The 10,559-nt window shown below is 53.0% G+C and overlaps 2 protein-coding genes across 3 annotated transcripts in view; one reads left to right on the top strand and one right to left on the bottom strand.

The window, feature by feature from the left end:
- Positions 1-1,870, top strand: part of GADD45GIP1 (GADD45G interacting protein 1) — a 3,601-nt gene extending 1,731 nt beyond the window's left edge. The window contains exon 2 of the mRNA XM_017497774.2: positions 1,298-1,870. Coding sequence (XP_017353263.1) covers positions 1,298-1,616 — 319 coding nt within the window. The 3' untranslated portion in view covers positions 1,617-1,870. The remainder of the gene's footprint in view (positions 1-1,297) is intronic.
- A 315-nt stretch (positions 1,871-2,185) lies between these two features.
- RAD23A (RAD23 homolog A, nucleotide excision repair protein) lies at positions 2,186-10,204 on the bottom strand. Of its 2 annotated transcripts, none has more exons than XM_017497773.2 (9): positions 9,984-10,204; positions 8,012-8,173; positions 7,660-7,841; positions 7,467-7,522; positions 7,206-7,333; positions 6,860-6,938; positions 6,611-6,741; positions 3,008-3,172; positions 2,186-2,926 (listed from the first exon to the last, which is right to left on the bottom strand). In XM_017497773.2, the coding sequence occupies exons 1-9, from the start codon at positions 10,053-10,055 to the stop codon at positions 2,813-2,815; spliced, it is 1,089 nt and encodes a 362-aa protein (XP_017353262.1). In that variant the 5' UTR covers positions 10,056-10,204; the 3' UTR covers positions 2,186-2,812. The 2 variants fall into 2 exon arrangements, with proteins under 2 accessions (XP_017353262.1, XP_017353261.1); XM_017497772.2 differs by having other exon boundaries at positions 6,611-6,744.
- Positions 10,205-10,559: the final 355 nt, after the last annotated feature.

Below are 10,559 nucleotides of genomic sequence, written 5' to 3' on the forward strand. Positions count from 1 at the left end.
GGAAGCCTTTTCTTTTCTTTCTTTTTTTTTTGAGGTGGAGTTTTGCTCTGGTTCCCCAGGCTGGAGTGCCATGGTGAGATCTCGGCTCACTGCAACCTCCGCCTCCTGGGTTCAAGCAATTCTCCTGCCTCAGCCTCTTGAGTAGCTGGGATTAGAGGCGGACACCACCATACCTGGCTAATTTTTTGTATATTTAGTACAGACAGGGTTTCGCCATACTGGCCAGCCTGGTCTCAAACTCCTGACCTCAGGTGATCCACCTGCCTCGGCCTCCCAAAGTGCTGGGATTACAGGCATGAGCCACTGCGCCTAGCTGAACCAGGGGTATCTGTTACAGATAATGCCACATCCTGGATGGCAGAGGGGGTAGGTCAAGTGTGTTACCGGTATTTACCCTTCTGGTTTTCCCAATAGCCTTATGAGGAAGAAGGGATTGCCTTAATTTTAGAGATGAGGAAACTGAGGCTTGGCAAAGTGAAGTCATGTGTCTGATCACCCAGTCAGGGAATGTTGGAGCAGGGACTCCTGTTTCTGCCCTTCCTCAGCCAGATGACCCTGTTATAGGGCGGCTTAAATCTTCACTTTCTAATCCATAAATGAGGCTGTCATAAAAAAGAACGAGGTCCTTTGAAGGGACAAGAAGGGAGATGGAGGTTATCATCCTTAGCAAACTAACACAGGAACAGAAAACCAAATACAACATATTCTCACTTCTAAGTGGGAGCTAAATGATGAGAACACATGGACACACAGAGGGGAACAACACACATTGGGGCCTTTTGGAGGGTGGAGGGAAAGGATCAGGAAAGATAACTACTGGGTACTAGGTTTAATATCTAGGTGATGAAATAAATCTGTACAAAAAGTTAAAGAAAAAAAATGGGGCTGTGACTGGTAGCTACAAACTCAAGTATTGGTGGGAAATGTCTTTCTTGCTTTCACTCCTATGCCTAGAATTGGGCTTGGCCTACAGTAGGTACTCAGCAATGTCTGGAATAAACGTGTGAAATTGTCCATGGGAGTGGCACTTGGTGGCTCAGTACGCAGCTCAGTGAAATGTTGATTTGACTTTGGCACATGGGGTTTACTGGGGCTTGACACACTCTTGTGATCAAATTCATGCACAAATAACTCTCTTCATCTCTTCCTGTTTCTTCACTTGTCAAGGGCTTCTCCTGACAGTTAACCTACTGGGGGAGTTGAAGCTAGTGCGCAAAGGCCCATGGGTGGGATATGGGTGGGTGAGCTCTGCCCTGGCTGAGTGCCAGTGTCATGGCCCACTCTCCCTGCCCTGCAGGGAGCAGCACATCGCAGAGTGCATGGCCAAGATGCCAAAGATGATTGAGAAATGGCGGCAGCAGCAGCGGGAGCGCAGGGAGAAGGCAGAGGCTGACAAGGAGAGGAGGGCCCGACTGCAGGCTGAGGCCCAGGAGCGCCTGGGCTACCAAGTGGACCCAAGGAGCGCCCGCTTCCAGGAGCTGCTCCAGGACCTAGAGAAGAAGGAGCGCAAGCGTCTCAAGGAGGAAAAACAAAGACAGAAGAAGGAGGCGCGAGCTGCTGCAATGGCTGCAACAGCAGCCCAGGACCCAGCAGCCTCTGGGGCACCCAGCTCCTGAGCCTTTGTCCTTTCCCAATAAAAGCCTGCTCCCTGGCAGTCCCCCTGAAGAGATCTGTGTCCTCTCAAGGTGTGCCTCTCTGGGTCCCCTGGTTCCTCCCGAAACACCTAGGGCTGGGCTGGGGAATCCCCCACTTGGCTCTACTCCAAAGGGGGACAGGGACTGTAGGCCCTGCTAACTGAGGCTTCAGGACGAGGAAAAGGGGGGGCGCAATGGGCAAATAATAGAGAAGCAGATGGCAGAAGAGAAGAAGGCTTCTGTTTACCAACATTCATCTCCAGTAATTAGCCAATTATGGGGTAGGGGGGAGGGGGGAAGTATAGCCAAAACAGACTGTGGTGATGATGGTGGGGGCCAGGGAGAAGCAGTCCTTGTAAGGCTGGGCTGGGGTCCACTGCCTGGAAATGACACACTGGGGGAGGAGACACTGGGAGCCCCAATCTGCAAGGACTCACAGACTCCTCTCCCCCTTCCCGGCACCCATCACCACGCCTGCCTGTGCCCAGACAGCCCCCAGACTCAGACAGGCGGGCGTGAGGAGCCCCAGCAGGCACGGACCATAGGGCTGTTTTTTTAAACTTTATTCACTTCAAAACCTTTATTAGAGACACGGTTCTGTTCTGGGGTGGGGGTAGCCTTAACACTGAGCTGTTAGCCCATCTCTAGGCTGGAGGCCAAGGCCAGACTGGGGAGGGGGCCTTGAACCTTTCAGGGCTCTCCCCAGATGGAAAGATTTGGGCTGCTCCAATGGAGGATCAAATTTTGGGGCTCCAGCTTCCCCTCATTCTAGAAGAGGATGGGGTGGGGGGTCCTCAGGGATTCATCGGAAGATGGAGAAGCAAGCAGCCGCCTTTCCATCTGGCTGCAGGGAGCTGGGACAGAGGCCAAGAGGGGCCCATCTGTTGCCTCCCAGTCCTGCCAGCTTCTCTGAGCAGGCTGGGCTGGGGAGGAGGATGGGGGGGACAGCTGTCTCTGGCCTGGGTCTTCTCAGAGCAAGATGGGAACAGGGGCCACTTTAGGAGGACAGGAAGCTGGGCTTTTTGTTCATTGGTTTTTTTTTTTGTTTTTTAAAGGTTTTTGATTTTTTTTTTCCCCACTTCTTAAATAAACATGAATATATATATATATTTTTTCTTTTATAAAACTTTCATGGAGTAGGGGTAGGGTGGGGGTTTGGGTGGCCTGGCCTCCTGGCATCACTCGTCATCAAAGTTCTGACTCAAGAGGAAGTTGGCAGCCAAGTTCTCGTTTTTTTCACACGCGAAATAGGCCTGGATAACCAGGCTCTCTGGGAACCCCAGGGCCTTCAACTGTGGGAAGATGGGTAAGTGTGAGCAGTAGAGGGTAGGGGTTCTGCCCACCTGCAATTCCCCCACATCCAGACCTCTTACCCTCTCTATAGCTTCTTTCTCCTGCGGCGTCACCTGGATGTAGTTCATCTGCGGGGCCTCCTCTCCTATGGCACCCACCTCCGCCTCCACATCTGAGATGTCCGCCAGCTCCCCAGGGGGTTCGTTCAGCATCTGGATGAACTGCTCCTGGTGCCGGCTAATTTGCTGCAGGAGAGGGTGGGGAAGGGAGGGTAATTCACAGCCTTTGTCCCCTCCTCTCCCCAGGTCTTCACAGCCCTTGCTTTTTCATTCAGTCAGGCATATCTCCAGAGGAGCCTATTCTGGCCAAACACAGCAGACAACACAAGCCCTGCTCTGGTGGAGCTGATGATGGGCTTTAAGTGAGCCAAGAAATGGACCAGGCATGGTGACTCTTGCCTATAATCCTAGCACTTTGGGAGGCAGAGGCAGGTGGATCACTTGAGATCAGGAGTTCGAGACCAGCCTGGCCAACATGGTAAACCCCCATCTCTACTAAAAAGAGAAAAAGCAGTCAGGAGTGGTGGCAGGCGTAATCCCAGCTACTCAGAAGGCTCAGGCATGAGACTGAAAGCAAGAGGCGAAGGTTGCAGTAAGCCACTACACTCCAGCCTGGACAACAGAGCAAGACCATCTTGAATAAATAAATAAAATAAAGAAATAGGCCGGGCACAATGGCTCATGCCTGTAATCCAAGCACTTTGGGAGGCCCAGGCAGGCGGATCACTTGAGGCCAGGAGTTCGAGACCAGCCTGGCCAACATGGCAAAACCCCATCTCTACTAAAAATACAAAAATTAGCTGGGTGTGATGGTAAGTGCCTGTAATCCCAGCTATTCAGAAGGCTAAGGTAGGAGAATCCCTTGAACCCGGGAGGCAGAGGTTGCAGGGTGCTGAGACTGTACCACCACACTCCAGCCTGGGTGACAGACTCTCAAAAACATAAATAAATAAATAAACAAATAAATAAATGAGCCAATAAATGAACCAGACAACTACAAGTGTCTGGCTAGAAAAGAACTGCAGATGAGGGCTGGAGGAGAGGTCTGCAGTATGGGGGATGCAGAGGGTTTCCTCCAGGTAAAGCAAACAGCAAGTGCAAAGGCCCAGGGCGCATGCATCTGGGAAATCTCAGAAGCAAGAACAGAGTGAACATGGAAGGGAAGACGGAGGAGGCAGAGAGTAAGACCAGAGAGGAAGGCCCAAGTCAGACTCATTTTCTAGAGCAGTGGGAAGCCACAGTGGTGACAGCTATTCAGGAAAAGATGTGGTCTGAATCTTTTAGAAAGGTGAATTTGGCCAGGTGTGGTGGCTCATGCCTGTAACCCCAACAACTCGGGAGGAAAGGCAGGAGGGACTGCTTGGGCCCAGGAGTTCAAGACCAGCCTGGGCAATATAAACCCTGTCTCTATTCCCCCACTCCACTCCCCCAAACCAAAAAATGTGAACTCATCTGGGTGCTGGGTTTGGGTATATGGAGGTTCATTTGTTCATTTTCGTTTCCGTTCTTTTTAAGATAGAGTCTCACTCTGTCACCCTGGCTGGAGTACAGTGGGGCAATCTCGGTTCACTACAATTTCTGTCTTCTGAGTTCAAGCAATTCTTGTGCCTCAGTCTCCCAAAAAGCTGGGACTACAGTGGCCCGCCACCATGCTCAGCTACTTTTTGTAGTTTTAGTAGAGATGGGGTTTTGCCATGTTGGCCAGGCTGGTCTCAAATTCCTGACCTCAATTGGTCCACCCACTGGTCTCCCAAAGTGCTGGGATTAGAGGTGTGGGCCGCTGTGCCTGGTCTGGGTATCTGGAAGCTCTGATACAACTCTCTCTTGTCTACATCTGACCATTTTCACATTAAAGAAAGTGTTTTTCAGTCAATGGACTGTGGTACTGTGCAGTGGCAGAGGCCCTGGAAAAGGCTGCCAGGGAGCTGGAGTGCAGGGAGGGGCTGGATGGGGAGAAGAGACAGGACAGGGGAGGGACCCCAGCTGGCCCCCCAAGGCCTGAGGCTGAAGCAACCCCAGGCTGGTCCTTGCAGAGATGGGGGAGAACTGGGGAAGTCTGTTCAAAGTCTTAGAAGTCTAGTCTAAGGCCTGGTACTGTGGCTCACGCCTGTAATCCCAGCACTTTAGCAGGTGGAGGCGGGTGGATCACGAGGTCAAGAGATCGAGATCATTCTGGCCAACATGATGAAACCCTGTCTCTACTTAAAAGACTACAAAAAAAATTAGCTGGGCGTGGTGGCACGTGCCTGTAGTCCCAGCTACTCAGGAGGCTGAGGCAGGAGAATTGCTTGAACCCGGGAGGCGGAGGTTGCAGTGAGCCAAGGTCGCGCCACTGCACTCCAGCCTGGCGCTTGGTGACGGAGTGAGACTCAGTCTCAAAAAAAATTAAAATACAAGAAGTCTAGTCTAGAGAGCACTTTGGGCTGGGCACGGTGGCTCACGCCTGTAATCCCAGCACTTCGGGAGGCTGAGGCGGGCAGATCATGAGGTCAGGAGATGAACACCATCCTGACCAACATGGGGAAACCTTGTCTCTACTAAAATACAAAAAAATTAGCCAGGTGTGGTAGCGCACAACTGTAGTCCCAGCTGCTCAGGAGGCTGAGGCAAGGGAATCGCTTGAATGGGGTGGCAGAGGACGCCACGAGCCAAGATGGTGCCACTGCAACAGAGCAAGACTCCGTCTCAAAAAAAAAAAAATTTAAAAAAGCACTTTGATGGACAGATTAAGCCAGCCATGGAGTATGGCATTCAGAGAGGCTTGGGCTAGTTACATAGATTTGGGGGTCCTCGGGCCAGGTGTGGTGGCTCACGCCTGTAATCCAAGCACTTTGGAGGCCAAGGCGGGCGGATCACCTGAGGTTGGGAGTTCAAGACCAGCCAGACCAACATGGTGAAACCCCGTCTTTATAAAAAATATGTATATATATAAAAAGATTTGGGGGTCCCCATAGAGACTGAAGGCCCCAGGACACTATGAGGGAGGACTGAGTGCCAATGAAGATCACGACTGGGCAGGAGAAGCTGGCAAGGGACTAAGAAATGAGAGGAGAAGGGGCAGACGGCAGGGTCCTGAGTCAAGACAGGTGGGTACTTCACAGAGGACCCAGAGGAACCTGCTTGCACCCAGGTGCCCACCCCCCTACTCTTCCTGTAAGCATTCAAAGGCCAGGGTAGAGCCTCACCGAGCACAGCGGTCCCAGAGCCAACTGGGACACAGCTGTCCTGGGTGATGTCATGCCACCTTACAGACATTTACGTAGTGCCATCTGTATGTGGAGCCAGAGCCAGAGCCAGAGCCCCAGCCCAGGACCCTGAGGCAGCAGGCAGACACACACTCTACCAGCTGTGTGGCCCTGGGAATCACAGGCTGCTCTAAGCTTCTAGTTTCTTCTGCAGGAGGTGATGTTGACAGCACCCACACCTCACAAGGTAGTTGGGAAGACTGAGAAACCGTGGGGGTCGACAGGTCACAGGAAGCATGGGGATGTGGGGAAGAATGTGCTTGGTCCTGCTTTCCAGGATTAGAATGACTCCTATATGTTATGGACTCCGGTGCCCGCAGGGAAGGGAAACGGTGGCTGCCCTGGCTCCCTCTGCCCTCCTCCGCCCCTGGGACCACACCTGCAAAAGCTGAGGGTTCTCCTGGCCCAGCTGTTGCAGCAGAGCAGGCAGCAGTGCAGGGTTCTGCTGAATCACCTGCCGCATGTTCTGGAACTGAGGCTGGTCCCGCAGGAATTCCAGGGGGTTCTCTCCTGCTGGTAGTAGGAAAGGGTGCAGTCAGACACCGCGCTGGGCTCCCAGGAGCACTGCAGGGTGGAGTGTGGTGTGAGTCAGGTACCTGGAGGGCAGATGCCACACGTGCACACCCACCTGCTTCCGTGGCCGGCTGCTCGGATACCTGGCTCTCCTGGACAGAACCGTGTTCTGGCTCGGGGCTCCCAGGAATTCCCTGTCAGGGGTCCTGTTTAGTTCTAATGCACAGACCTCCTGTTGCCACCCTCCTCCATGCCCTGGCAGGACACAGATGAGGCCTCGGCCCTGCCCTCCGGAGGCCTACCCATCACTCACATCCAGCATCCTGTGGAACACCTTTAGTGGCTGGAATCACTACCCAAAGGATTTTCTGGGCAGATTTTGCCTCCCCAGCTGCCCATGAGGGCAGTGAAGCCCGTGGACTCCCTCAAGGCCTCCCCGGGAGGCAGCAGCCCCACCTCACCGTGAGCAGATACTCCACGGCTCGGTGGGGATTGTTGTAGCTGGCTCTCAGGGCGGCCACGACCTGCTCCCGCTCATAGCCCATGGACATGATCTCCGTGAGCATCGTCTCATACTCAGAGCCCGTCACTGTGGAAGGAGCAGCAAAGCCTGGGTTATCAGGAAGAGGAAAGGGCAGCTCCCAGGCCCTCCTGCACCCAGACAAGGCCCAGCTGATGGCTGGGGCACCCAGTCACCTCTGCCCTGGGGACCACCCACCCACCTAGAGTGGAGGCCGCGTCTTCTTCTCGCCCGCTGCTACCTGAAGAGGGAACAGAGCTGCAAATTCAAGAAAGAGAAATCGGATCCTGCCTTCTGGCGGCCTGCCCTCCCTCCAGGTGTGTGGGACAACATATGTGGGCGCTGGAATGTGCTGGAAGGACAGGGCCCAAGTGGGGCTGTTGCCCACGCCTTACCCTGATACGGACTCTGGGGACGTCGTGGGGGCGGATTCCTCCGACGGGCTCTTGTCCTCTCTGGCGGCAGGTGGGGGATGGGACATGCCTGAGGTAGGGGCAGGTGGGAAGGATGTAGAGGACTCTGGGGCAGCTGTGGGTGAGGCCTCCGGGGGTGCTGAGGTACCCTGGCCAGCTTTGGTCTGCAACAGGAAGAAAAAGGGAGCTAGCATCAGCAACCCTATCAGACCTAACAACCCGCTCTGCTGTGGCCCCACCCTGTTCATAGCTAATCTCTCCTGGGCACACAAGGCTCTCCTTGCCAGCTCCCCAGCTCATCCACCCACCCTTCCAGCCAGCACACGTCACCCACCTTGGTCACCATGACAACTACAAAATTCTTCTCATCAATGCGATAGTCCCTGATGGGGACATCATCGCTCAAAATCTTGCCGGCATAAATAAGTTTCTGTCCAGCCACAGGGAAAGCATCACGACCTTTCTCAGCTTCTATCTTCTCCTTTAGTACCTTCACCTAGAGAGAGGGATAGAGACAGTCACTGGAGAACCCAAGATTCTCTCTTCCCTTCTAGTTTAGGACGGAGAGGCTGCAAGCCCTGACGGCAGAGGCAAGCAAGATTTTTAAAGCTTTCTCAGCATCTAAAGCATGCTAGACTTGAATTCAATCATCATGCCATTCAATACAGTATTTATTAATATTAAACACCTATTAGGTGCCAGGTGCTGTTTTAGACATGGAGGTCACAGCCCAGCAACAAAAAACACAAGTCCCTGCTCTTACGGAGAGAACACTAATGTGAAAAAAATGTAATTTCAGGTGGTATAAAGTATGAGAAAACAGAATAAAGGAGACAGCCCCCCTGCCCCACACTCTACCTTGAACAATAACAGTGACTAGTAATTAATAGTCCTTTTTTTTTTTTTTAAATTGTAAGAGACAGGATCTCACTGCTGCCCACACTGAATTGCAGTGGTGCAATCATAGCTGACTTCAGCCTCAAACTCCTGGATTCAAGTGGTACTCTCACCCAGCCCCGGGGGTAGCTGGGACTAAAGGTGCACGCCACCACTCCAAGCTAATTTAAAAATTTTTCTTTTTGGTAAATAGAGTATCCCTACGTTAGGCTGGCTGGTCTCAAACTCCTGGCCTCCAGCAATCCTCCTGCCTCTGCCTCCCAATCATTAGGATTACAGAAGCATGAGCCAATAGTGCTACTGTAATTGTTTATGTAGCATACATTTTAAGTTTCCTAACTATCAAATACATATCATTGGCCTCATTTTATTTATTCATTTTTGTTTCTTCTTTTTGTGGACAACAGGGTCTCGCTGTGTTACCAGGATGATCTTGAATTCCTAAGCTCAAGGGCTCCTCTTGCCTCTGCCTCCCTAAGTGCTGCGATTACAGGCAGAAGCCAACAGGCGACCGGCTCATTTTATATTTGAGAAAACGGAGGCACACAGAGGTTAACCTGTCCAAAGCCAAACAGGTGAGCTGATCAAAAAATGTGAGTGTTTCCTTTTCTACAAAAAGTGGACTTCAATGTCTCCCTCGCTGTGCAAGAAGTGCCAAGTACCCAGACATTCAGTATGCTTGAATTAGGTCCTAATTCTACTTTCGGCTAAAAGGGCATCGTAATGTTTATATCGTGGACGCTCACACAAGGCAGAACGTTAATTTGAATCCCAGCTCTGCCATTACCTGCGTGTGACTGTGGCAAAGTTCCTTAAGCCCTAGGTTTCCACATCTGTAAAATGGTCAGAGGTCCCCAATGACAAGCCCGTTTTGCAGAGCAGTAAAATAACAAAAAAACGATCGGTGACTGCTAAAAAGTAAACGGTCAACAAACACGAACCACCAAAATTATAAAGACTGAGACCCGTTTATTATCATTAACATCGTTGTTGTCGTCACTATTCGGTATCTCCTGGTCATTACTCCTAGATTCGACCACCACTGTCCCAAGGAGACGCCTGCAAAGCTGGGAACGTGGAGCCCCAGTACTGGAGAGCCAGGCCTGCCCATGAATCCGAGCCAATAGCTCCTGCTCCCCGCGAGAGCGCTGACATTGGAGCCGGGCCTGGCCAGCGCCCCGGGGGTGGGGCCTTGTCCGGAGACCGGCCCAGGAGCGCGCGCGATCCGCTGGGAGCTGGGCCAAAGACCACCGTGGGGGATTCCAGGAAAGTCCAGCAGGTTGGGGGTCTGGGCAGGGCCCGGCCCGCGCCGTCCTCCCAGCCCCTCCCGTTGGGATCCCAGCCTCCCCGCCACCACCCCACCCCCAGCACCCGTCGCTCCCGCCCCCGGGCTCCGGCCCGGCCCGCACCGTCTCGTCGGGCTCCATGCGGATCTTGAAGGTCTGCTGCTGCAGCGTTTTGAGCGTGATGGTGACGGCCATGGCGGGGCCCGAGCAAACGCGGCGGCCCCGTGATCCTCACACAACATGCAACTCACGCCGCCGCCATCTTAGCGCCCAGCCGCGCCGCGCGCCGACCACTTCCGGGGCAGGCAATGCGCGCGCTGACCACCAGCGCACGTGACCTGCGCTCGCCTCCCCCTCCCTTGGCCTTTGTGGGCATGCGCACAAGCGCGTTCTCGGGCGGGGCACGCGCAAAATTCAGCGTTGTGGAAAAGAGGGGGCTTCTCGCTCTGCCAGCACACAGGGTCTCATGTGACGCCATGCCCATTAGCGGTGACGTCATGGGGCTACAAATAACTCTGGTGTCCCCACTTACACGCTCAAACGAATTTTCTTTCTTGATATTTAACACAAATTTTCACGTACTTGCACTTGTTATAGACATACGTATTTCTTATGTAAAAATATTTTCTGCCTCTTCCAAATGAGGTGTTTGAGTCTGTCTCCATCACCTAAGCTGGAGTGCAGTATTGAGATCTCGGC

Source organism: Cebus imitator, unplaced genomic scaffold (assembly GCF_001604975.1).
Source record: "Cebus imitator isolate Cc_AM_T3 unplaced genomic scaffold, Cebus_imitator-1.0 Scaffold234, whole genome shotgun sequence".
NCBI lineage: Eukaryota > Metazoa > Chordata > Mammalia > Primates > Cebidae > Cebus > Cebus imitator.